The 27,653-nt window shown below is 41.9% G+C and overlaps 1 protein-coding gene across 1 annotated transcript in view; it reads right to left on the reverse strand.

Moving 5' to 3' along the window:
- The window catches only part of top3b (DNA topoisomerase III beta), a 72,551-nt gene extending 45,169 nt beyond the window's left edge, over nucleotides 1-27,382 (reverse strand). The window contains exons 1-5 of the mRNA XM_072388586.1: nucleotides 27,145-27,382; nucleotides 23,275-23,406; nucleotides 21,769-21,875; nucleotides 15,245-15,319; nucleotides 3,920-4,116 (exon numbers count right to left, since the gene is read on the reverse strand). Of these exons, the coding sequence (XP_072244687.1) occupies nucleotides 3,920-4,116; nucleotides 15,245-15,319; nucleotides 21,769-21,875; nucleotides 23,275-23,406; nucleotides 27,145-27,214 (581 nt within the window). The 5' untranslated portion in view covers nucleotides 27,215-27,382. The remainder of the gene's footprint in view (nucleotides 1-3,919; nucleotides 4,117-15,244; nucleotides 15,320-21,768; nucleotides 21,876-23,274; nucleotides 23,407-27,144) is intronic.
- Between the last annotated feature and the right edge of the window lie 271 nt (nucleotides 27,383-27,653).

Below are 27,653 nucleotides of genomic sequence, written 5' to 3' on the forward strand. Positions count from 1 at the left end.
AGTTCAATGATCGACTTTGTGGTTGTATCATCGGACTTGCGGCCGTATGTCCTGGACACTCGGGTGAAGAGAGGGGCGGAGCTGTCAACTGATCACCACCTGGTGGTGAGTTGGCTCCGCTGGTGGGGGAGGATGCCGATCAGACCTGGCAGGCCCAAACGTATTGTGAGGGTCTGCTGGGAGCGTTTGTCAGAATCCCCCGTCAGAAGGAGCTTTAACTCCCACCTCCGGCAGAGCTTCAACCATATCCCGGGGGAGGTGGGGGACATTGAGTCCGAATGGGCCATGTTCCGTGACTCCATTGCCGAGGCAGCTGATCGGAGTTGTGGCCGTAAGGTGGTCGGTGCCTGTCGTGGCGGCAACCCTCGAACCTGCTGGTGGACACCAGTGGTGAGGGAAGCCGTCAAGCTGAAGAAGGAGTCCTATCGGGCCTTTTTGGCCAGTGGGACCCTGGAAGCAGCTGATAGGTACCGACAGGCCAGACGGGCTGCGGCTTCGGCGGTTGCTGAGGCAAAAACTCGGGCCTGGGAGGAGTTCGGTGAGACCATGGAGAACGATTTCCGGACGGCCTCGAAGAGATTCTGGTCCACCATCCGGCGTCTCAGGGGGGGGAAGCGGCTCACAGTCAACACTGTTTACAGTGGGGACGGGGCTTTGCTGACCTCAACTAGGGATGTTGTGAGTCGGTGGGGGGAGTACTTCGAGGAACTCCTCAATCCTACCAACACGTGCTCGGAAGAGGCAGAGTCGGAGAGCTCGGAGACGGGGCCTCCCATTTCTGGGGCTGAGGTTGCCGAGGTGGTCAAAAAGCTCCTCGGTGGCAAGGCCCCGGGGGTGGATGAGGTCCGTCCTGAGTTTCTCAAGGCTCTGGATGTTGTAGGGCTGTCTTGGCTGACACGCCTCTGCAGCATCGCGTGGACATCGGGGACAGTGCCTCTGGACTGGCAGATTGGGGTGGTGGTCCCCCTCTTTAAAAAGGGGGACCGGAGGGTGTGTTCCAACTATAGGGGTATCACACTCCTCAGCCTCCCTGGTAAGGTCTATTCGGGGGTATTGGAGAGGAGGATCCGTCGGATAATCGAGCCTCGGATTCAGGAGATGCAGTGTGGCTTTCGTCCTGGCCGTGGAACAGTGGACCAGCTCTATACCCTCGGCAGGATCCTGGAGGGTGCATGGGAGTTCGCCCAACCAGTCTACATGTGTTTTGTGGACTTGGAGAAAGCGTTCGACCGTGTCCCTCGTGGAGTCCTGTGGGGGGTGCTCCGGGAATATGGAGTGCCGGACCCCTTGATAGGGTCCGTTCGGTCTCTGTATGACCGGTGCCAGAGTTTGGTCCGCATTGCCGGCAGTAAGTCGGATACGTTTCCGGTGAGAGTTGGACTCCGTCAGGGCTGCCCTTTGTCACCGATTCTGTTCCTAACTTTTATGGACAGAATTTCTAGGCGCAGCCAGGGCGTTGAGGGTGTCCGATTTGGCGACCTCAGAATCGGGTCTCTGCTTTTTGCAGATGATGTGGTTCTGTTAGCGTCGTCAGGCCGTGACCTTCAGCTCTCACTGGAGCGATTCGCAGCCGAGTGTGAAGCGGCTGGGATGAGAATCAGCACCTCCAAATCCGAGACTATGGTTCTCAGCCGGAAAAGGGTGGAATGCTCTCTCCGGGTCGGGAATGAGATCCTTCCCCAAGTGGAGGAGTTCAAGTATCTCGGGGTCTTGTTCACGAGTGAGGGACGAATGGAGCGGGAGATTGACGGGCGGATCGGTGCGGCGTCTGCAGTGTTGCGGGCTCTGCACCGACCCGTCGTTGTGAAGAGGGAGCTGAGCCAGAAGGCGAAGCTCTCTACTTACTGGTCAATCTACGTTCCCATCCTCACCTATGGTCACGAGTTGTGGGTAGTGACCGAAAGAACAAGATCGCGAATACAAGCGGCCGAAATGGGTTTCCTCCGCAGGGTGTCTGGGCTCTCCCTTAGAGATAGGGTGAGAAGCTCAGTCATCCGGGAGGGGCTCGGAGTAGAACCGCTGCTCCTCCGCATTGAGAGGAGTCAGATGAGGTGGCTCGGGCATCTGGTTAGGATGCCCCCTGGGCGCCTCCCTGGGGAGGTGTTCCGGGCACGTCCCACTGGGAGGAGACCCCGGGGAAGACCCAGGACACGCTGGAGAGACTATGTCTCTCGGCTGGCCTGGGAACGCCTCGGGGTCCCCCCGGAAGAGCTGGAGGAAGTGGCCGGGGACAGAGACGTCTGGGTTTCTCTGCTCAAGCTGCTGCCCCCGCGACCCGACCCCCGGATAAGCGGCAGATGATGGATGGATGGATGGATGGAGTTGAGATGGTACTTATGGGTGAGCAAGCCCTCAACACTGCTCAAACCACATTTAGTTTTGGGCGAAAATTAACTAAGATTCTACAGATATTGGGTTCGGGATCGCAAACACAGAGAATAAATTTAAGAAATGTTAAAACATTTATATATATATATATATATTCCTTACATACACGTAGAGGCGTGATACTTATAGCTTTTCAAGAAATGTGCTGATTGCAGAGTTATGATTTGTCATAATTTTTTTCATTTGTGTCAAGAAGGTTGAACTAGTCTGGGAAAGAGGTTCTGTTCGCAGCATTATGATAAACACTCCTAATGCATTAGAATTGTTTTACTATTTCCACGTGCATATGCAATGAAGTCCTGCTTGTTGATGATAAATGCAAAGAAGAACAGCTTACACATAACAGCTCACATATAGGAAGTGTTGATGTATTAAAATTTTATCAAAAGGGGGAGAACAAAAATCTCCCATTTGGTTGTGCTGCACCTCAAGGTCGGTGGCCACTTGCAGTTTGGGGGCCTGCTAAGTTGGCTGCCGCTAACAGGTGTGACACAATACAGAATATTGAAAAAATAGATATTAAATATTAAAATAGACCTCATTTAGTTGACATGATAAAATCATGTCAAAAGACGGAGTTGTTATAATTGGCTTTGTTCTTTTTATGTATTCATATTCTGTATTTTACTAAATGTTCCTAGTTTCTACTTTTCCACTCTGCTCATACTACACAATATATGACCTAATATGGTCCAAGATTTTAAGATAGCATAACTAGACTAAATAACTGGATCAGATGAAGCTTCTCTGTCTTGTCAGACAGACTGATACACACCTATAACAACACTTTTTTTTTTCTTTTTTCTTTTTTTTTTTTTTTTTTTTTTAAATCACAGCCAAAGAACATGACAAGGACAGTGGTTGGCCTGCTCATGCCACTAAAAGCTGGTCAATTATACTCTGTCAAGTGTAAGTACAACTTCTGTGAGATAAAGCTGAATATGAATATGAAATGTTTCCGGATATCGGGGCTCAGCCTGACAGATTTCCTGCGAGAGCTCTGTCACTCCGAGTCCAATGCTGCCATATACTTTACATGTGACCACTAATAAACACTTTGTTAAACTTAAGATTTCTCCAGCTTGTTCTTGGGCTTCCAATGAAAGAATCGGGCTAACAGACACCTGCCACGTGGAATTACAGCATGTTTGCAGCTGTTCTTCTTAGCTTCTCTAACAATGTGGTTTGGTCCAGTTGTCTTTCCTGATTTGACAAATGGCAATAAATACATGTCTTACGTCAAATTCTGCGAGTGTTGCAGAAAAAACATCAGTAATAATAACATCGTAAATTAACTGCATTTATATGGAAGGTTTTTTACTTGATCATTTGAGCTGCCATGAAAGGTGCTTGACTGTCATTATGAACAGCTTAGAGTTCAGCATTTTTCTCAATGAACTAAAGGAACTTTTGATAAAATATCAATCCTACTATTGGTGAAAATTACATTCAAACAGTTGAGCCACTGCTAAGATGAGGATACAAGGCTTTGTGTGGGAGAACTAGTGTGTAGTTGAAGGAGACACTGTACCGGGTGAAGGCGCAGCCTATGCGCAGATCCAGCTCCTGACGAGCATCAACTGACAGAGCTTCATTTTGGTTTGGCTCTCTAAGGCAGTTCATAGCATTCAGGATGTCTGTGTCAGTTATCGAGCTGAATTTTGCTCGGTAAACGCTTCGATCTCTGACACTTCCCTTATTCATCATAGGCTGGATGGCATCTAGTACCTGGGAGCAAAGAAAAAACAATTTGCTTCAAGTGTGTTTACAGACTCGTTTTATATGATTTTAAACTTAATCTTACATGATATACAATTTTTACATCAAATATTCTCCTCAAAAGTAGATTTAATATTATTTTCACATTTTAAAGTGTTAACAAAGAAAAAAAGTAAACTTAATCCTACAACTGCTTTGAATGTTTAGTTGTTTTTCTGCAAATTAATGCATAAAAACTCAAAATGCAAATGTAATTTATTTATACAGCCCTTTACAATAATCCATTTCGGTGTACCAAAGTGCTTTACAGCAGACAATAAATAAAGAAAACAATAAGTAAAAAACAATAAAATAACAGTAAAAGCAATAAAATACAGCAAAATTGAATAAGATAAGATAATAGGGTCACCATACTACTGGGTATTAAAAGCCATCTGAAATAAGTAGGTTTTAGCCTAGATTTAGGGGGAGGTGGGGGGTGGGGCTCTTATTCCAGAGCCTGGGGGCAGCAACGGAAAAGGCTCAGTCACCCCAGTGCTTGTATTTTGACCTGGACACTTCCAGCAAAAGTTGATTTGTTGACCTCAGAGCTCTACCAAGATTACGGACAGTTAAAAGCTCAGATAAATATGATGGGGTGGGGCCGTTAAGAGCTTTAAAAACAGACATTAAAAGTTTAAAATCAATTCTATAAAGGACAGGAAGCCAATGAAGGGAGTTAAGAACAGGAGTGATATGCATACGTCTGTCAGTGTTGGTTAAAAGACGGGCAGCAGCATTTTGGACAAGTTGAAGGCGACTGAGAGAAGTCTGGGAGACGCAGACATAAAGTGCATTGCAGTAGTCTAACCTTGAACTTATTAGGGCATGGAAGGCTTTCTCAAGGTCGTGACGGCTTAAAAACATTTTAACTTTGGCCAGGAGACGCAACTGGAAAAAAATAGTCCTGACAACATTGTTAATTTGTTTGTCAAACTTCAGATGACTGTCAAAGGTTATACCCAGATTTCTGACGGTTGAACTGAGCTTTGAAGACAAGGTGCTAAAGTCAGCCGTCACAGTATCCAATACAAACAAACACAATACATTCAGTTTTGTCATCATTTAAATGTAGAACATTTTGGGCCAACCATTGCTTAATGTCAGCAATACAATCAAACAAAGAACATTGTGCACTGTTACTATTTGGCTTCACTGGCAGATAGATTTGTAAATCGTCTGCATAACAGTGAAAAGAAAGGTTGTGCCTGGCTATAATTGACCCAAGTGGTAACATGTATAATGAGAAGAGGATAGGGCCAAGAATATATCCTTGTGGGACTCCACAGGAGAGAGGAGCAATGGAAAAGGACAGGTCACCAACCATAACGGAGAAGGTTCTACTGGATAAGTAAGATGTAAACCACTTCCATGCAGTGCCATGGATGCCAACATAATTACTTAGACGTAATAGGAGGACTGCATGGTCCACCGTGTCAAAGGTTGCAGTGAGATCAAGCAGCACTAAGGCAACAGGGCACTTGGCATCCACAGACAGAGCAATATCATTGTGCACCTTTAACAGTGCAGACTCAGTGCTGTGACGAGACCTAAATCCAGATTGGAACTTCTCAAGAACAGAGTTATCCTCAAGAAAGGACTGTATTTGTATAAAAAGTTTTTCGAAAACCTTAGAAAGAAAGGGCAGATTGGAAACAGGTCTAAAATTTGATAACATTGAGGGGTCAAGATTAGGCCTATTAAGAAGGGGCCTGACCACAGCATGTTTAAAGGCAGCTGGGACAGTTCCTAATCTAAGGCAGGAGTTAATAAAAAAAAAACAGGAGACTGGGCCCCATTTTCAACACGTTGGCAGGGACAATATCCAATAGGCAATTTGTAGGTTTCAGACATTTCACTACGTCACAGAGAGAAGAGAGGGAAACCAGCTCAAACTGATCAAACACAGCAGAATGAGTTGGGACAACAGGCAGATCCTTATTTGTACTCAAAATAACACTCACTTAGTGTCTGTTCTGACAGAATCAACTTTGTCAACAAAATAAAGAAGAAAATTCTCACAAGTGGCTATCGATACATCCGTCACAGCAGAAGGGTTAACAACAGCATTAATTGTATCGAATAACACCTTAGGACAATGACTGCTGCTAGAAATAATATTAGAGAGGTACTGAGAGTTTGCTTCACGTACGGCTCAATCTGCGTTCCGCCTGCCTGCAACATTGCCTGATAGCACGGGTGGTGTCGTTCAACCAGGGGTTTGTTCTTGGCTTGACAGATTTCTGCCTAAAAGGGTTGTCACAATACTATAATTTCAAACTATATCAATAATCAAAGAAAATACTCAAAGCCAATTTTTTGTACCATGGAAGGAAAAATTATCTATCAAAAGGCATAAATTCTTTGTACTAATTATGGCTTCAGACAAACTTTTTCCACGAGCAACACTGCTGCTCCTAACTGAAAAGAAAAGCACCAGAACAAAATTTAGGAGCACCACCTAAATCTTTAAGTTAAGAAATTAACCCCAATTCTCTCAAACATGAGTGAGGTATCTCACTGTGAGACACGCCCCTATGTGTTGTCCCCACTGGCTCTTTTCATTCCTCTAGTCCTGACTGGCAGACAGAAGTGACGTCTGCTCCGTAGAGGAGGAACTTCATCCTACTATAAGAGCCTGACGTAACCTCCTCTCTTTAAGTCTTGGCAAACACATCACTTCTTTGCTCCAGGCAAGGAGGGTGGTCTGGTGATAAACCTCACTCATGTTTCAGAGAATCAAGGTGAATTCTAACCCAGAGTTCTCTTTCAACATTTGTTTTGGTATCTCACTATGGGATGCAGAGACTCCCATAATGCAATACAAGTTTTCCTTAAAGACTTTTTTTTTTTTTTTTTTAAAAACAGACATTGAGCCTACGCTCAGTACTGTTTGAGACATCCAATCTGTAGAAAGTAAAGTATGGGGTGTTACCTTCGATTCCCTTTCTTCCCCATTTTGATGCTTGGCTTGAACTTCAGCAAGTCTCGATGCCTAAATGCATTGAGTTGTTCCCATATGACTGGCTGATTAGCTATTTGTGTTAACAAGCAATTGAACAGGTGTACCTAGTAAAGTGGCTGGTGACTGTACGTACTCCACAGAGATGCTTTTGATTAGTGCCCAGGACGAGGCCACGCCACACATGGAATGAGCATGCAAGCTGATTAAACTCTGACTGTAACCCCCTACTCTCATAAGCAAGAGTGACAGCCTCTAAAGTCCAGTGTGACAATTGTTGCTTTGTGAGAAGCTTCACCAGATGTGGTGAAGACCTGCTCTAATGTCCTGAATCAAGCTGTTCTATCAACATAAGTTCATTGTCCATTCATCCATTTTCCATACTCGCTTAATCCAACTTAGGGTTGTGGGAGGGACTGGAACCTATCCCAGCAGTCACTGGCGGGGTACCAGTCCATCACATGGCCACGATGAGACAAATGAGACAAACAACCATCCACTGTCACACTCACACCTAGGGACAATTTAGAGACACCAATTAACCTAAAATTTTGGATGGTGGGAGGAAGCCGGAGTCCCTGAGAGAACCAACGCATACATGGGGAGAACGTGCAGACTTCACACAAAAAAGACCCAGCCGGGATTTAAACCAGGAATACCAGGAATTCCACAAAATCTCATGTATCACCACACCACCATACAGCCCCTAGCCTTTATTGTTTTAGAGATAATTTTAAAATTACTTTTAAAATTTAAAATGAGTTTAAAATTATATCTAAATATGTATCCTCTGCATCTTGCTCAATGAGATCACCTTTCATTATAACATTTTAACAGTTAGAATGTGTAGATAGCTTGTAAACATAAAGCCAAGCTGATATTTCCTCTAAATTTGAGGTTAGCTCTTCTGCAACAACTTCATAAGTTTTACCAGAAAAATTCATTAGCCCTGTGATGGACTGGCAACCTGTCCAGTGTATACCCTGCCTCTCGCCCAATGACAGCAAGGATAGGCTCCAGCACCCCGCAACCTTGAGTTGGATTAAGCAATAATAGAAAATGGCTGGATGAATGGCTTTCATTATATCTGATTGGTGAACTTTCCCATTGTTAAAGTAACTGATTTCATATTCATCAGAGATTAGAGTATTTAATTATCATAATGAAATGTTATTGACATATCTTAAACAGCTTTAATAAAGAAGTCTTTAAACCTGTTGAAAACCTGTAAAGGGACAGAGGTGATATTTTCACCAATTCTAAGTAAATATTTATCATCAGTATTTATATTTGATCTTCTTAAACCATTTAACTATTTAAATGAAAGCAATTAAACAATTCTCAAATGTGAGTCAGAGCAGGATATTAACAAAACCATAGCAATAAAATGTGTGATAAAAGTTAGATATTACCAATAGCTATCTTAAAGAGGAAAACTTAAAGAAAATGCTGCTAGGCAGCTCCGGTGAGCCAAGTCAAACAAGTAAAGTCAAGGTTTATTTTCATGGCACATTTAAAAACGGCCACAGTGACCAGACAGCTGTTGAGATCCCCAATTCAACAACGGCACGAATTAGTTCTTTGCGGATTTGCTTTGCGGTAAGACATATTGCGTCACTTCCTGTTGCCTTGTGTGTGCACTGTGACATTTCTTGCTCCTCTTGAACTACTAATAATCACCTTATTTCTCCCTATAATTTACACATCTTGCATAGTTGCACTCTATCGCATACTTGTTATATTCTAACGCTCACTCTTACAGATCTTTAGTCTTTACTTTTCACTTTTTAGCGGTTCTGTCTGGTCTGGTTCTCTAGCTTAGCATGGCTACCAGTTCTCTTCCTCCATCTCCTGCTTTCACCTGCTTCGTGTGTCAGATGTTTAGTTACTCCTCTGCCTCCTTTAGTGATAATGGTACATGTAACAAATGTAGTCTTTTTGCAGTTTTGGAGGCAAGGTTATCTGAATTGGAAGCTCGGCTCTGCACTGTTGAAAACCACCCGATAGCGAGCCAGGCCCCTTTAGTCAGTGCAGAGCCACCTAGCATAGTCGTCCCCTAGCAGATCCCGAGCAGTCGGGACTTAAGAGTGGCTGGGTGACTGTCAGGAAGAGGAGTCATAGTCCTAAAGTCAAGCCTGTGGTTCACCATCAACCTGTCCACGTTTCAAATAGATTTTCCCCACTCAGTGACACACCCGCTGAGGACAAAACCCTGGTAATTGGCAGCTCTATAGTCAGAACCGTGGCTTTAGCGACACCAGCGACCATAGTCAAATGCATTCCAGGGGCCTGAGCGGGCGACATAGAATCCTATTTAAAACTGCTGGCTAAGGATAGGCGTAAATACGGTAAAATAGTTATTCACGTTGGCAGTAATGACACCCGGTTACGCCAATCGGAGGTCACTAAAATTAATGTTGCATCGGTGTGTAATTTTGCCAAAACAATGTCGGACTCCGTAGTTTTCTCTGGACCCCTGCCAAATCTGACCAGTGATGACATGTTTAACCGCATGTCCTCCTTCAATCGCTGGTTGTCTAGATGGTGTCCAGCAAACAACGTGGGCTACATAGATAATTGACAATCTTTCTGGAGAAAACCTGGTCTGATGAGGAGAGACGGCATCCATCCCACTTTGGAAGGAGCGGCTCTCATTTCCAGAAAAATGGACGAATTTATTAGTCATCCAAAAACATGACAACCCAGGGTTGAGACCAGGATGCAGAGTTGTAGTCTCACACACTTCTCTGCGGCTTCCCACCTGATGCTGCCACCCCCCTCAATCAAAAAACACAAAAGGAGCAAATCCTCTTGTGCAAAAAAATTTAAAACAAAAACTTTAACTGAACAAAAACATCAAACTATTAAATGTGGTTTGCTGAATATTAGATCTCTCCTTTGGAAGTCTCTGTTAGTGAATGATTTGATCTGTGATCATCATATTGATATATTTTGTCTGACAGAAACCTGGCTGCAACAGGAGGATCATGTTAGCATTAATGAATCAACTCCCTCTGACTATTTAAATGTTCACGTTCCTCCAACCACAGGCAGAGGAGGAGGAGTGGCAGCTATCTTCAGATCAGGGTTACTAATCAGTCCTAGACCCAAGATTAGTTTTAGCTTTTTTGAATCTCTGATTCTCAGTTTTTCCCACCCAAAGTGGAAATCACAAAAACCTCTTGTGTTTGTTGTTGTGCATCGTCCACCTGGCCCTTATTCTGAGTTTCTGTCTGAATTCTCAGAGTTTTTATCCCAGTTAGTACTGAGTACAGATAAAGTCATTGTAGTGGGTGACTTTAATATTCATGTAGATGTTGAAAATGACAGCCTAAATATTAACTTTAATTCTATATTAGACTCTATTGGATTTTCTCAAAGTGTTTACAGACCGACTCACTGCCTTAATCATACCCTTGACCTTGTGCTGACTTATGGCATTGAGAGTGAACAGTTAACAGTGTTCCCTCATAATCCTGTCTTGTCTGACCATTTTTTAATAACTTTTGAATTTACATTACTTGACTACACGGTTTCTGAGAAGAATTCTACATATAGAAGGTGTCTGTCAGAGAATGCTGTAACCAGATTTAAAGAGTTAATTTCATCATCCTTTTCTTCACTGTCAAGCTTCTTTTCAGCACTGTTGCCAGGCTGACAAAGAGTCCGAGCTCTGTTGAGCCATGTATTCCTTTAACTCTCAGCAGTGATGATTTCGTGAGATTCTTTATCAATAAAATTGTTTCTATCAGAGAGAAGATTAATGGAATCCTTCCCACTATTATCACTGATGTATCATCAAGTAGAGCAGCTTTAGAAGTATCCTTAGAACCTGATTTGTATTTAGACGGCTTCTGCCCAGTTGATCTCTCTGAGCTAACAACAGCAATAGTCTAAACCATCAACTTGTATTTTAGACCCAATCCCAACCAGACTGTTCAAGGAGGTTTTCCCCTTAATTGACACTTCCATATTGGATTTGATCAATCGGTCTTTGTTGACAGGATATGTACCTCAGACTTTTAAGGTTGCTGTAATTAAACCTTTACTTAAAAAACCTACAAAGTTCTTGAAAAAACAGTTGCAGCTCAACTTTGTGATAATTTACATAGAAATAATCTGTTTGAAGAGTTTCAGTCAGGATTCAGAGTGCCAGGATTCAGAGCACAGAAACAGCACTGGTGAAAGTTACCAATGATCTCCTCTTAGCCTCTGATAGCGGACTTGTTTCTGTGCTTGTCCTGTTGGATCTCAGTTCTGCATTTGATACGATCGATCACAGCATTCTGTTACAGAGACTTGAACATGTTATTGGGATTAAAGGAACTGCATTTGGTTGGTTTAAATAATATTCATCTGATAGATTCCAGTTTGTTCTTGTAAATGAAGAATCTTCCTCACACACCAGAGTAAGTCATGGAGTTCCTCAGGGTTCTGCGCTTGGACGGATTCTTTTTACTTTATACATGCTTCCATTAGGTAACATTATTAGACAGCATGGCATAAATTTCCATTGTTATGCTGATGATACTCAGCTGAACTTATCTATGAAACCAGATGAAACCAATAGGTTGGTCAGACTAGAAGCATGTCTTAAAGACATCCAAGACCTGGATGACTTTTAAAAAAAATAAAATAGCACTTTGGTATTTCTTCTGGCTAAACTGTTAAAGCATTTAGCAGCAAATTAACTTATTCAGTTGACAACAGTGTGTCAGTGTCACTTTTATGAACAGAAAAAATATTTGGTCACCTCTGGGAGCTAGTTATTTACTTTTGGAGTTTGCATTTCAATTAAATGAAGTGAATGCCAGCTCTTCCTTTACAATATAGTTGGATGTTTTGAAATTTGTCGTTATCAAAATTTCTTCTGCAAACTCATAAATTGATTCCCGTCTTTCAAATTCTGCAGACACATTCATTGTGCTTTGTCAGTAAGTTTCTGTACAGCTTATGTGCTATACTTTTGTTGTGCTTCATCAAAGTTTCATGTTTGGAGCTTATGATTGAGTCAGATAACTTATGATTGAGTCAGCTTACATCCCAAATATTTTTGCCACAGCTGTAATAGGCTGTTGCGTCAAAAGTCTGAATGCAAAACTTTATTTGAAAAATACACTACATTTCCAAAGATAGAGCAAAGCAAGATGGAAGCAATAAAATAGTTTGCATGTCTACTCTACCACAAGGTCAGTATGATGTAAATCGCCATCCCTGTTAGTCGGTAAGAGTCCTGGCCCTGCAAAGTGAAAGGAAGAATATGCTTCTGTTGTTCATGTCCTTAAACCAATAGGGATGCTGCAGATGCACACCAAATTTTATGAACTTCAATTAAATTGAATGCACTAAATAAAATGCAATAAAATTTTAAATACTTTAATTATCGTAATTATATTGCTGCAGTAATGTTTTTGTGTTTGAGGGTAGCTGAAAAAGCCTCATACTGATCATATCCTGTTGATTCAATGACATGTTATGTGGAGATTAGAGGGAGTTTTAAAAAAAATTCTAATCTTCATTACCTTGTGCAGCATTTTTCTTTTTAAAATCAGGTTCTGGGGCTCCAGAGCGGTCCCCAGTAGAGACAGCCTTCTATCAGTTTTTTCAATGTTTCTTTTAGTGTCTGTCTCTGATGCTGCTGCCAAGACGGACAGCTGAAAATCACATTACACTCTCCACCACAGACTTGTAGAATATATGCAAGATCTTGGTGCAAACACTGAAGCAGTCTTAAGAAGCACAGTCTGTTTTGGTTTTTTCTTAAAGACAGCCTCTGTGTTGCATTTTTAGTCCAGTCTGCTGTCCAGGTTCATTGAATTTATTTGTTGTTTTGTTTTTTGAAAAAAATTTTGAATCTCAAAATATACAATTGTCAAATGCTGTTAGATTTATACCGCCTGTGCTACCCGCAATATCGGCTCACATCTACCGGGTTCCAGCTCCACCTTCCAGGGTGAAAACACCACAGATGCTGAAGTAAGCACGGTGGGCGGTTTCTGAAACTGAAAGCCTGTTTGGCTCCTGACCAACTGTGGATCGTCTGTTCACAACTTCTGGTACTCAGCCTCATGTCCATCACTAATACACCCAATAACTGCAGAGTGTGGCGCTAAAGTAACACGTCTGTCGCAGACGGCTGCGTCACATCAGTCCCTGTCAAGGTTTCTGACTCATGTGCGAATGCAAAATTAAATGGTTCTCCTGGGGAAGGGCAGTTCTTAGAACTAAATTCGAGGTGTACAGTTCTTAGAACTGTGTTCTTAGAACGTCTGTCCGAATGCGGCGACAGACACAGATTCTCACTCCCTTCTGTTTTTTCATTACCATATTTACCTTACTATCTTGCTCCGGAGTGTAAATTGCATTTATTTCACAAACTTTCTCTGCGATATTCGGCCTACGGGGAAGTCAAACGTGAGGTGGACCTCCTCCATGTTGATAATATGATCCGGTAATAGATTGTGTTCAGGTACCTGCTTTTCATTGAACTCACAAAAACTGTTGACCTTTGTTTGGAGGTCTGCTGGCAGCTTCTGACACACCGTTGTTCAAGCACCCACCTGTGGGCTTGTTCCTTCAGCTCTGCCCGTCTCGCTTTCAGCTTTCTTTGTTTTCTTCTTTGCTGTCAGATTAAGCTCTGGAGTGAGTGAGAAACTTGTGAGGGACTGGCGAAAAGCAAACTTTCTTTCTGCTGCTCGATTACCCTTTTCGGCTGCATATTTTACCACCTGCAGTTTGTAATCTGCAGAATAGGATTTTCTTTCTCAGTTGTCTTTTGTCTAATTTCAGACGGTATGCGGTGGGTGTCGAGAGAATTTGCTGTTAAATGATAAATTAATCCAAGCTGTCAGCCTTTAAATTCAAATAGTAACAAAGCTCGACTATTTGAATGATTCCGGTATCCATCCCCTCCCTTTAGTTCTTTTCAATTCACTAAGTGTTTCTTATATAATCATCCATATTCAAAGCATTTCTCCTGTTGTCTTATTCATGTCATTTTAATAAATGTTTCATTTATACATATATAAAATCAATCGTTTTTGTGTATGTGTTCTTTACGTACGTGTGAGTCCAACAAAACGAGAATTCACGAGTAGCGACTATGTGAGACTGGAATTTATTAGTTATTAATTAATTATGGATTATTAATTTAACATACCAGAATCGTAAGATTCTGTCTTTTTCCTTTGATTGAAGGTGGTGCCCTAAACCGAGGTAAAATAAGGCTTATTCAGATAGTGAGAACTTTGGGATAAATCCTTATATCTTATCACATCACGCTACATGTGTCCGCTATAAATATATATTGTTGGTGCCTCGTGTGTCGGCGATATATAATTTGGCTACATATACCTACTTTCCCCAGGCTGACAGGATGGTCCTTGATGACCAAGACTTCAGTATATTGTAGTGCCAATACGTATCTGGATATACAGTTTTAACTTTTGCATACATACAAATGTTGTTTATTAGCGATGACGTGAAGATGATGGAGGGATTTCCGTTCACTTACAGTGTTTCTTAACATTTCGATCTTGCAGTAAATTCAGCCAGCCTGGGTCTCATTTTATTCGCTCCATTTTATTTGCTTCACCCTGTCCAAACTGTGTTAGTTTAGCTCAAAACAGAACTGAGTGTGTGGTGTCTGTAGCTGTTTATAGCCAGTTGCCTCGGCGCACTGATTCGATGCAGGGGATGTCAGTGGGCAGTGATCTTTCAGGGTGTGCCATTGTTCATCCAAAACAAACTTATTTCTCCGTTGCCTGCATGCATTTCCTTCACAGCGTGTTTCAGCAGCGAAGCCAAAACAAAAGCAAATTAAAACAAGCAAACAAAAAAGTAGCCTATACTGCTTTCCGACGTTTGCGGAAGCAACAGCGATAGTAGCGTCCTTAGTAACCACCATAGCAACGTTCGAAACAAAAATAAACTTTCCAGGTTAATCACTAACAAGCTAAAGCTTACATACATCCCCTGAAGCAAGATTGTAAAAATAAAAAGTACATTTTTTGCTTTCAACAATGTATTATAATATTCACAATTATTCACAAATAATTGTGAATATGATTTTTTCCCTTATCAAGCCGCCTAACTTGACAAATACAGATGTCATGTGAATACCTGGTGCCTACTTACCTCAAAACAGATGTTCTCGCCTTCTTTATCACAGTCCAACCATAAAACCACATAGTCACAGCCTCTGGATTCAGCCTGTCAAAACACCAGTAACTTGGGGTGAGACACATAAAATCAATCAAAAAAAAGTTGCTTTGCAAAATGTAAAGAAAAACAGAATATGAATCTCATAGACACAGTCTATTCACAATAAAATATCAAACACATATCAATTGTTGAAAGTGAGACATTTTACTATTTACAATATTAGCCAATTCTTAATCAAAAATGGGCTAAGAGGGGACATCATTGCCATTTTGGATAGCGAAGCTTTTATTTCCAGGAATAAAGCTGAATTTATTAGTCATCCAAAACCATGACAACGCAGGGGTGAGACTAGAACAGCTCCAATCTTACACATTTTTCTACAGCTTCCACCTGCTACCACCATCCAAAAACCTATTATGACTGTGTCTGCTCCAAATCTAATAAATCTAAAAACACAAGGGGCAAATTCTGAAAATCTCAGAAAACACGAGACAACAAATTTATCAGAACAAAAAAATTAAACCATCAAATGTGATTTGCCAAACATTAAGCCTAAGTCCAAGTCTCTATTAGTAAAAAAGTGGTGAAAGTGGTGACTGGTGAGCACTATCATGACTTATCTAGCATTCCAGAAACCCGGCTGCAGCAAGAGGATCATGTTAGCATTACTGGATCAACTCCTTTCTCGAACCATAGGCAAAGGAGGAGGTGTGGCAGCAATCTTCAAATCAGTGTTACCAAGCAGTTCCAGACTTTTATGTCAGCACTGTAGCCAGGTTGACAAAGAGTCCGAGCTCTGTTAAGCCAAGTATTCCTGTAACTCTCAGTAGTGATGACTTCATGAGCTTCTTTACCAATAAAATTGTTTCTATCAGAGAGAAGATTCCAACTTCCTACTGACACTAATGTATCATCAGTTATAGCATCTTTAATCTGTTAAACTTGGTTTGTATTTAGATAGTCTATCTCTCTGAGCTAGAAACAAAAATAGCTAACTTCAAAACCAACTTCAAAACCCATCAAAAACTTAAAATTGCCTGTGCACTATGTATGGCGGTAAAGGGAACTACTTATGTTTTGGGGAATGGCGAATGGAAAAATACACCAGAATTTCAAGAGTTTGGTCCTAAGTCTAGTCACTATTTATAATTTAATGGCTAACAACTTTAAAGTAATTGATAATTCATTATGCTGTATCTCTTGACACCGCTGTACTGTCGGAGGGGGAGAACAAGATAACAGACATTACTTTTGGTTGGCAGTAGCCCTCTGAGACAACACACCCAGTCGATGACAAATGGAACTCAAGTAGTCTCTCTCTGTCCCACTGTCCCTGGGCCTCTGTTCGGTTAATTGGTGTCTCTAAAGTTGTCCTTAGGAGTGAGTGTGAGCGTGTCCATGGTTGGTTGTCTCTGTGTGGCCCTGTGATGGACTGGTGACCTGTCCAGGGTGTACCCCGCCTCTCGCCAAATGACTGCTGGGATAACCCCCCGCAACCCGAGTGACGCATTAAGCGGGTATAGAAAATAGATGGATTTCTTCATTTCTCCATTCTTTTGTTGTAACACAAAAGGTTCAGAGGGTTGTTCAGAGGGTTCTGAAAATAAAATACACTATATTGCCAAAAGTATTCATTCACCCATCCAAATAAATAAATTAAGGTGTTCCAGTCACTTCTATGGCCACAGGTGTATAAATTCAAGCACCTCGGCATGCAAACTGCTTCTACAAACATCTGTGAAAGAATGAGTCGCTCTCAGGAGCTCAGTGAATTCCAGCGTGGTACCGTGATAGGATGCCACCTGTGTAACAAGTTCAGTCATGAAATTTTCTCACTACGAAATATTCCACAGTCAGCTGTCAGTGGTATTATAACAAAGTGGAAACAATTGGGAACGACAGCAATTCAGACACAAAGTGGCTCTCTGACTGAGAGCATAACTTTAGGACGATCTACTAGATCTACTAAAAATTAAATATCTTGGGGTCACTTTAACACAGAACACTGATCATTTATATGAAGCTAATTACGTCAAACGATTTGGACAGGTGGGCTGTCCTTCCATTTGACATTGGTTCAAGAATAGAGACCATAAAAATGAGTGTTCTACCTCTACCTACCTTGAATTTGTTTGACAATTCTCCAAAACTGGACTTTAAAATCTTGCATATGCATTTTAAAAGTCCAGTTTTGGTCACATTAAGAAAATACACAATTTTTTTTCTAGTGTGATGTAAACATGCTTATTGTTAACTTGTTGTGTTATTTTCATCATTTTTACATTTTCAAATGTATTTATTAATCTATTTCCACTTTTCTTAATATAGACATATTTAGTTTCCCACTTTTCCAAATTATTACATTTGTTCACCCTTTTTTTCCCCCTCAAGTGTATGGTAATACGGTGGGCATTACTAACTTTGGTCTAAAGCATGATTGGTCATCTAAGAGAAACAGTGACAACCAGTCAGCTCTCAATAAACCCAGAGGATTTAATGGCTTCTGATCAGGAGATTGCTGGTGAAAAAAGGCAAATTGCTGACTTAGCTCAGAATAATGCAGAATAGTTCAGAATAATTATCTATTTTTGATTATGACAGTTTTGGTTTTCGATACCAAATAATCAATAATCAATTTTCTGTGGTATAAAAAAGTGATATGTATTAAAAACATGATATGACTGTCGAAAAAAACCCTGCTTGGAACCAGAAAAACATCCAGATCTTGTTGTTTGTGGACATAATTCACCATGCCATGTCTTCTCAGAGCTAAAGCTCAATTAAAATTAACTTTGGCAAGGCAGAAAACAATTATGTGGTCATTCTGTTGGTGCACCATAAAGTGCAAAATACAACAAAGATATCAACAACTTAAGTCTATAATAACAAAGAAATATATCCTCCACCAACCAGACTCACAACTCCCGATTAGGGTAGCAGAATTTCTAAGCATCTGCACCCCAAAACTACTATCAAAAATATATAAATTATTGTCTAAAATAGATGACACAATGTCTCTTCCATCCTCAAAATGGGAGGCAGATTTATCCATCAGTTCTAGTCATAGCTTCTGGCCACAAATATGTTTGAACACCTTCAGAATGACTCGGAATCCTAATTTACAGCTCATACAATACAAAATCCTTCATAGAACACACTATACAGGACAAAGGATGTTCAGGATGGGTCTAACACACTCAAACATCTGCTCACATTGCACAGATAACACACCTGATGATTATGCACACGCTTTGTGGTTCTGTGCGCCTGTCCAGAAGTTCTGGCTTGAAGTCTGTGCGGACCTATCAACATGGCTAAAGTGTAGCATCCCTGCATGCCCCACACTGTGCATACTGGGTGACTTAGACAACATCAACATGGAAATTAACTCAGCACACATGGTTCTCACAGTGTTATGTATCGCAAAGAAAACTATTCTCATGAACTGGAAAGCGAAGAACAATCTGTGTATTAACCAGTTTAGAAATTTTCTTTTAGATTATATTAGCATGGAAACAATGTCTGCCTCCTCAAAACATCAATTGGCTGAATTGAATTCTCTCTGGTCCCCTCTGATTAGCTTTATCACATAGTGGTGGTGGTGGGTTGCTGTCCCGTCGCTCTGGGCGGTTGGATGTGTGCTGGGGGGGGCTGTGTGGCTTCGGGCGTCTGGTGGTCTCTAGGGTCGTGGGGACCGGGTTGGTCATTGCTGGGGGGGACTGTGTGTCGGGCTTGGAGGGCAGTTTTGGGGGCTTGCGGGTGGGACTGTCTTGCGGTGTGGGGCGGGGTCCCTTAGAGGCCTTGGGGTGGCTCTATGCCGGGTGGCTGGGCCGCTCCGGCATGGGTGGTGGTGCTGGGCCTGGGCCCTGGTGGCTGGGCGCTGCCTTGCGCCCGGGGGGGGGGGGCCCTGCCTGTGCCTGGGGGGGCTGGGTTGTCCTGGACGCGCCACAGTATGGGTGGGTTGGTGCAGGTCCTGGTGCCGGGCTTGTTGCTCTGGGACCTCCAAGGTGTCCGCAGATGGTTGTTTTTTTTTCAGGGTGTTGGGGCGTGCGGTGGGGGGGGGGGGGGGGGGGTGCTTTTCCCCTGTTGGGGGGGTGGGTGGGGGGGGCTGGGTGATGGTCTGGGTGATGGTGGGTCTCAGGCCCGGGCTGCTACGACTGGTGTGACCGGGTGGTTTGTTTGTTTGGTTTTTGTTGTTGTTTGTTTGTTGTTTGTAGAGGTCCTCCGGGGTGGGGTGGGGTGGGGCGGGATGGGTACCTTCTGGGGGTACAGTAGCTCCCGCAATATGGTCGTTGCAGGCCCCGAGCCTGGTGGATATCAGCCCCTCCTGCCCTGGGTTGGCTCCCAGGTAGCGGGGATGCCTTCTCCGAGGGAAGAGTAGCTCCCCCCGGTGTATATCCCCATACCCCTCTCCCTTCTGGCTCCTGTACACAGCACACACTCACACATGAAGGGTTTTGGGGGCGTGTGTGTTCGGTGGGGTGTAGTGGATGGGGCCACGTAGGTGGTCCCCTTTGGTTGCACTCTGCAGTTCCCCGCCCCTGTTTTAATTACACCTTAGACATTACTACTTATCAAACACACACTCACACACACACATTAGGTCTTGGGGGGTGGTTACACTGAGTGGCATCTGGTGGGCGGGGCTCTTTGGGTATGTAGGCTGCCCAGAGGGCCGCGCTCCCAGTCCTACAAGTTGGGCTGCCCCTCAATTTTAATCGCTCACTATTAGAAAATATTGAAGAGCCAGAAGGGTGAGGGGAGGGGTCTTCTTCCCACACCCCTGCTTCCTGGTTGCTGCTCGGGGCGGGAGGGGCCAAGAGGATTAATTAATTGTTCTGCTGGTTCGGGGTCTGTGGTGGCTGGGGGGCTGCTGGCCCCCTGGTGTGCCCGCTGCACTACACCCCAGCAGAGTCGAGGGAGGGAGGATGTGTGGATGTATGGGACGTGAAAGTGTGTGTGGTAATGATTGGGTCTGGATCTGGGACTTGCTGTCGCCTGGCCTGCTTGTGCTTCTCCCGATGGGGGGGCGGTGTTGCCTCTCCCCGCTGCTCGCGACTTCACCCACCTGTGGGCACGTCTTGACTCCCAGGGCACTTGGCCAGGGGCGCTGGGGCAGGCGCTGACCCACTGCGTGGCTGTCTGGGGCACTTGGCCCTCCTGGGTATTGGGTGGGGCCTCTGCCGGGGGGTTTGGGGGCGCTCGGGCTCCCGGGGCCCGGGTCCAGTGCACGGCCCATGTCTGAGCGGCTGGGGCCTGGCGGGGTCGGTGGGCTGTTGCCCCTGGCTCTCTGAGGGCCTCTGCCCTATGCTTATGGGGGCTCTGTCCGGGGGCTTCCTCTGCAGTCTTCTGGGTGGATGCGTGGTTGTCCCTGCGGTGGGCCTCCTGGGTTCTGTGCTCCGTGGGGGCTGCTGGTGGCCTGGGTCTTGTGGCCCTCTCTGCCTGCTTCTGATTGCTGGGGGGGGGCTGTGGATTGTGGCCCTGTACACTTCTACACTCATAACTAACCACGGTTACCATGTAGATCCTGTGCCATGGGTGTTGCATGTTCTCACACACACACACACACACATTTATTAGCCCAGTAGCATGGTCGCTAAGCAGTTGATGTATTATCATGTCGTCTCAGGTCATCTATATCCACAGCTGTGTTGTATGCGATTGCCGCTTCTTGTGCTTGTTTTTGTTTGTTTGTGTGTTTGTTTTTTCTCTGCTTGTCTGCTTTCAGGTGCTCCTGGTGGCGCTAAGGCTGGATTCCCCTCAGAGGCCATGGATTGTTGTCTGTTTTGTTTTTTACAGGTGTAGCAGCTGGTTGTCTGGTTTTTGTTTCTATTTTTGTTCTGTTTCCTCTTCTTCTTTCCTTGTCCCCCGGTCCGGTTCAGTTCTATTACATGTTATATATTGTAAACAAAAATAAATAAATGGGCATCAAGGGGAGCTTTACATTTATAAAACTTCCCTTGGCAAAGCAAATCTGTTTGGCATCAAAGGTATTCAGACTACAATTCTGCTGCCATAATACTGAACAGGACAAGGGGGGAAAAAAAAAAAAAAAAAAGGGCAGGACTTTAGAGGCTATAATATGCGATATATATCATTTCTGACAATAACACACAAAACAAAATTTGTCACCCAAAGGTCCAGAAACTGCTCTCCTCAGTTCCCAGACATTTACAGATTGCTGTTAACAGGGGGTGCCATACAACTGTAAACAGGATCCAATCCCAGCTATTTTAAGACATTTTGCTGCTATCAAATTCAGTCAAGTCCAATCAAACAACATGTGCAAATTCAACATTTGAAGAATTTTCTCAAATAAGATATCGGTTTATGAGATTTCAAACCTTTGAATTCCGTTTTCATTTAAATCTTAAGCAGTGTCCTAACTTTTTTTTTATTTTTTTTTTTAAATTGAGATTGTACACGATACATGGCATAACAGTTCTACTGAATGCAGTACAAATATTTTGTGAAAACCAACAACCACAGCAACCTACTTGGAGAAACTTCACCATGTTGAGTTTGGGATTAGCCTCCTTCTTTTCTGTAGGAGCTTTGCTGAAGAGTTCTGCAGGGTCCACTTTGTCCCAGTTGTTGTATTTCCCTTGAAAAAGAATGAGAGAGCTATAAGGAAAATAAAAGGAAAATCCTAATCAACCAGTTTAAGATTAGAATGTCTGAGTCATTCAAGTGTCTTGAACACAAACTTTGATATGGAACCACTGTGCCATATACCACTCAACTTAACCCATCTTGAGTATTGGTGACAAAAAACGTCCACTTGGGGTAATTTTTCCTCTTAATTTGACCATAACTTTCACAGTATTGCAGCAAATGGCATGATTTTTGGTGAAGAACATTAATTTGACATATAATTTGAAATCATGATTTCAAAATTTTCGCTAGGTCAATAATACACTGTCGACAAATTTACTACCCTTTCACTGCATTAGTGGCTGTTTTCAGCCACTAACTTTGACTGCTGTAAAAATATATCAGATAAATATTTTTCTCAATTTTTTTGCATAAATTTGTTAATCAACCTCAGTTCTAATCAAAACTGCTAAATATTGAAAAAAAATAAAGTCACTGATATGGGAAAAAATACACACAAAATTACCTATTTATAATACAAAAAGTGATCGGACATCAGAAATTTTTTACATTTTATCACAGTCTCAGATATGTCAAAGATTAGTAACATAATTGACTTTGATGCATAATTAGTTGTTGTGCAGTATCAGATTTTCATAAAAACTTTCTTTCACGACATTAGTGGCTGTTTTCAGCCACTAACTATCAAGGGCAGTGAACAAAGGTCACGCACCTAATCAAACTTACACTTCACTTTAATTTACTGTATGTAGACTCTCTGTAGTTCTGTGAGCTGGGGTGTATGTTTTGATTTTTTTGGCTGGATCAAAGGCAGTGCACAAAAGTCACTCACCTAATCAAACTTACACTTCTGAGATCAGCCCTGACAGACAGACAGACAGACACACACACACACTAATTATGCTTTTAAATAAATACAACAGGCCTATGTAATGGGTAAATGGGTAAACCAGGTGGTCAACAGGAAAATAACCTCATTTGAGCCCTTCTGAACAGGGTTAACCACCCTGACTGAAAAATTATATTTATATAGTGTCATGTCCCTGCATTTGTGTATTTTTTTGTTTTACTTTAAGTTTAATATTTATATATTTTTACAGCAATTAAAAGTTAGTGGCTGAAAACAGACATAGAGATGTCTACATATTAGATGGATGACTGATTTGCTTCTGCAGGTCCAACAATAAATATTTAATTCAAATCTTAAAGCTTTATCTCATGTCTTCTCACAGAGGCAGAGAGGGACTGTTATTTGTTCCCCACAGTAAGACAATCCCCCACAGAGCTTCTCAGCTTATTCTCAGTTTCTTCTCTCTTCGTCTTGTTTTAGAGGAATATGTTGCTGGACAACGTTAAAGGCTACACTCAAAATATATGCATATACTCACCAACAAAATCAAGACTCATTACATGTCCACAAACACTAGTCATCTTAAAGCGAACAGTTTGGCCTTGGAAGCTGCCGGTGTATTCGTGTACTGAGCATGCTCCATTAAGCCCCTTACGACTTGTACAATTTCCTAAAGGACAAAAGAAAAAGAAAGAGGTTTTTCTAAATCAATAGAATCATTTCAAGTCATTTGTAGACCTTTGATTATAAGTCATTTCATTAATGTCTTCTTAGTCCAGAGACAACAGCTAGGTCCTTTGCACTTGGTAAAATTTATTTTTTATTTGAATTTATTCTATTTTAACATGTTTCTTCTTCATATTTGGAGAAACTGCGCAAGCTTTTTCTGCTTTCGAATCTGCACCAGGGATGGTTGTAAGTGTTTTCTTATTGAAAGAAAAAGTTAACTGAAAGACTTTAATGACGCAAAAGAAGCGTGAAGGTAGCAACAGTGTAATTCTGCAAGCTATGCTTCCACGCATTATTAATTATGGGTGCCAATGCCAAAGGCAGGGCACACATATTACTATTGTGTTGGACGCTTATTATTTTCCCTTTTCCGCCCTAAATTTTGGCGCACTACAAGTCCTGCAACGATGGTCCGACCGGCATAAAAAGCACATCGCCGCATGCGCAACAATCGGAATAGTGTGCTATGACTTTTCTCTCTCATTACTTGAAAGAAATTGTGGAAAAATGGGAAAAACTGGGAATTTTCAACGAGCATCATAATTTGGATGCCTTATAACTCAGCCATACGCCATCACAGAGACATCATTCAAATTTAAACGTGACAGGAAAGACTCAACTTTAATTGACCTAAAGGGCTTGTTGATATATTCTACAGCTTTGACACAATGGCAGTTTACGTTTTAGGAAGCCGGAGAACATCCTCTCACGCTGTTCGAGCAAATTATTATTATTTTTTCAAATTAAATTTGAGTGTGAAAAAAACGACTCTCACGTCCAAAATATCTGCCTGAGCTAGACAAACGTTACTTCAAAACGTAGGGATTTTTTACCTATTTCACCCAAAGTCACCCCCATTGAGCTTGGCCTCACAGATTTCTTACAAATCACCTCTGAGCACAGAGATGGAACATTCCCGCTCCCATTCCACCCCATTATAAACAGGCCGACTCATCAAATCAATGTGAAGGACTCATTTTAAAACTACCATAAAAGACAAACCATACATAGGAGCAGAATAAATATTAAACTGCTGGCTTCCTCCATCCCTTCTGGCGCTCACGGTTCAAGAATTTTTCAGATATCACTTTTACTCAATCTCACCTCTGTTTTCATACCTCCTGTCAGGACCACATTCTCCCCTACAGCTATTCAATACTCTTCCCTGCAAGCACCTTAATGTTTTATAGTATACCAAATGAGCATGAATTTTAACATAATGGCCAGACACACTGGCTCTTGTCGCAATGGCAACCTGAGGGATAAGAAATTTGGTCCATCAATGGTAAAGTGTAAATGTGTGATGCTTAGCACTGTGATCGTCATGAATTGGATCTCAATCTGTATTTTATCACACAGAATGAATCAAACTCATCAACAGAAGATAAGTTTCATTATGACAAAAGTCTTTTAAAAAGATCCAAAACAGCAGGCGTATATGTGAAATAGAGGTTTCTTTTCACTCACACATTTTCCAATCTTCACCAAACGTCATAGGCTTGTCCGGGACTCTGCCCTGACTGCATAAATATGCAAATACTGACACTCACCTAAAGCGCCACCTGCTGGTGGTTGGAAACGTCCCTCTGTTTCCACATCTCGCATATGATCACACTACTTCGACAGATTTAATGTTAACGGCTTCAAACTTGGCCAGGACATGCGCACATGCTCGGTCCCGATCATCACTGCTTGCAGCTTTAATTATTAATTAAAATTAGATGCCCATTACATTTCATACATTAAATAAAATTTCCAATATCAGATCAATGTTGAAGTGTTTTTTTCAAAGTATTTAATGCTTTAATCGCATGATTTCCTGTGATTAATCACATTGTCATAGGCAAAATCCAATAATCAATTCAAGTAGCATATTGGAACTGTACAGCCCTATGATTGAAGTACTCCGGTGATAAGACAATTCAACGTTGCAGTGCTTACAAATAACTTTGGCCCTGTCGACTGCGCCTTCTGGAAAAACTTTGAAATGAAAATGGCCATGTAAAAGTTCCGTAACCTTCTCCATGTTTGTTTATCCCGCTTCATCTGCCATTCTTTTCTTTTCTGACTGTTTCCTGTGAGCGCCGCTGCAGTAAGCAACATACTAGGCTCGCTCACAATAGACTTTTTCAAAATAAAAGCTGTTTACAATAAAAATAATAAATAATAAAAACTGCGTTAATGGGAGACAAATAATTGCTGGTGACAATGAATTCATTAGTTAACGCAAAAATAATGCGTTAGTGTACCCAGCCCTAATAAATGTAGGTGGAGAGCTCCATTTTGGAACAAAAAGGGCAATTAACAGTAAAGAGGAGACCAGGAGGCTCTTCCATGAGTTGCATTCCTCTCCTCCACAAGGTCCCCACACACTGGGGTTCAGAAGATTTGAACTGCCATGTGCTCCAGATTTTACCACTTTGGCATGTAAGTTGACATCAATAAGTGAATTAATTGAATTCTGGAATATGAATTGAATTGTATCTTTAAAAAAAATTGAGTCTGCAACAATCTGTTTTATTAATTTTCTATGTAATTTACCTGAAGAGCCAGATGTCATGATGACATACAGCCATGACTATTGTAGGCAGTATTGTTAACATATCATGTCTTTTATATATATGTCTTTTATATATATGTGCACTGGTCACTGTCCAGGATCAGTGACCAGTGCACATATATATATATATATGCATTCCCTTGAAACACATTAAGTTTAAGGCATAGAAGATTGCTGCGTGGTGTGTTCCATGTTGGAAGGGAATACTGAGCTCAACATGATTGAAATAGTAAAGAAAATCATTAAGACTGATTATTTAATATGCATGTTTCAGCATATTAAAACACGCCTTCCCAGGTGAGGTGGATGCACACATTTTGAATACGCAAAATATGACAAGAGTCACTCTCAGTATACATGTGAAGAATGTGGGACTGTGTTGTAAATAAAAATATTCTGGATTTGAAAGTTCTGCCTATGTATAAAGTAAATTCTGACAAGTGAAACGGAAATAGTTCCAAATGTGTGTAAATGAAGACATCTTTTTTTTCTCTCCGTCTTCTGTTAAATCTGACATTTCTCTTTGGAAAAAAAATTGTATCACCATAGTACCACTCGAACTATCTAATTTAGACTGTTTAGACTGTCGAAACGTCCTACCTGAATAAATTAAAAGGGAAGCATACTCTGATGGGGTCATTTAGACTGTCGAAACGTCCTACCTGAATAACTCTATTCGCTGTTTGATATTTGAACACATATGACGTAATTAGGTACTATTAATGTGGATTAATGATCGTTAAAGAATGATCGTTTAATAGCCGAAAACCGTGATTTGCATGAAAAATACGCAAGGTATTATTTTTTAACGAGGTAGCACAGATCGACATATAAAACTATAAAAACAGCCTTTAGGCGGACGTTTCAACACGGCGGCATGTTTCGTCAGAACAACGGCAATCCTTAATGCATTGTAAAACTCACAGTGACAATTAAAACTTTTAATCGATCAAAAGTGGCTCATAAAGGGAAGCATTTAGCAGGTTAATATATTAGAACTGCAGTTTCTAGCAATCTTAATGTCAAAGATTAACAAGCTAACGGACACACTTCTAAACAATGAACTTTGTAATTACTCTCATTTTATGACATATCAAGTAGCAATAAATTTGTGCTCACCTTTGGAGAGAATTTTGGCTATCGACTGAGCCAAGGACGGTTTCTCTGCCACCATCAAAACGGTTCTCATTTTGAATAAAGTGTGTACAGCAGCTCCTCTATAAAACTCCAATTCAGTCACTTCTCTCAAAACGCAAGAACGAATTTAAAGTGGAAATAGTAGCAATAACTAGTTAACATTAAGGATATGTATGAGTGATGAGTGTTAGCTACTTGTATCTGCTTGCTAATTGGCAATGCTAGGTTACATGTGATTCACTTCCGGTGTCAAGTAACGTTTTATTATGCTTTCTCGCCAGGAACAGCACGTCGCCTATAATGTGGAAAGAACAGGAAGCGGCGCTGCCGTGAAAATCACCTATGTCGCGGATACACGCGTTTTAAAACAATCGTGTAGATAGATTTTTGTTCCATTATTTCGGGTTTTCTAACTTATATGTAAGTGATAGGCCATTCTCTAGGAAGTTCCAGTCGCAGAAACTTATATTTTAAAACAGTCGCTGCAAACG

This window comes from Leuresthes tenuis, unplaced genomic scaffold (assembly GCF_036924035.1).
Source record: "Leuresthes tenuis unplaced genomic scaffold, fLeuTen1.0.hap1 SCAF_6, whole genome shotgun sequence".
NCBI classification, from domain to species: domain Eukaryota; kingdom Metazoa; phylum Chordata; class Actinopteri; order Atheriniformes; family Atherinopsidae; genus Leuresthes; species Leuresthes tenuis.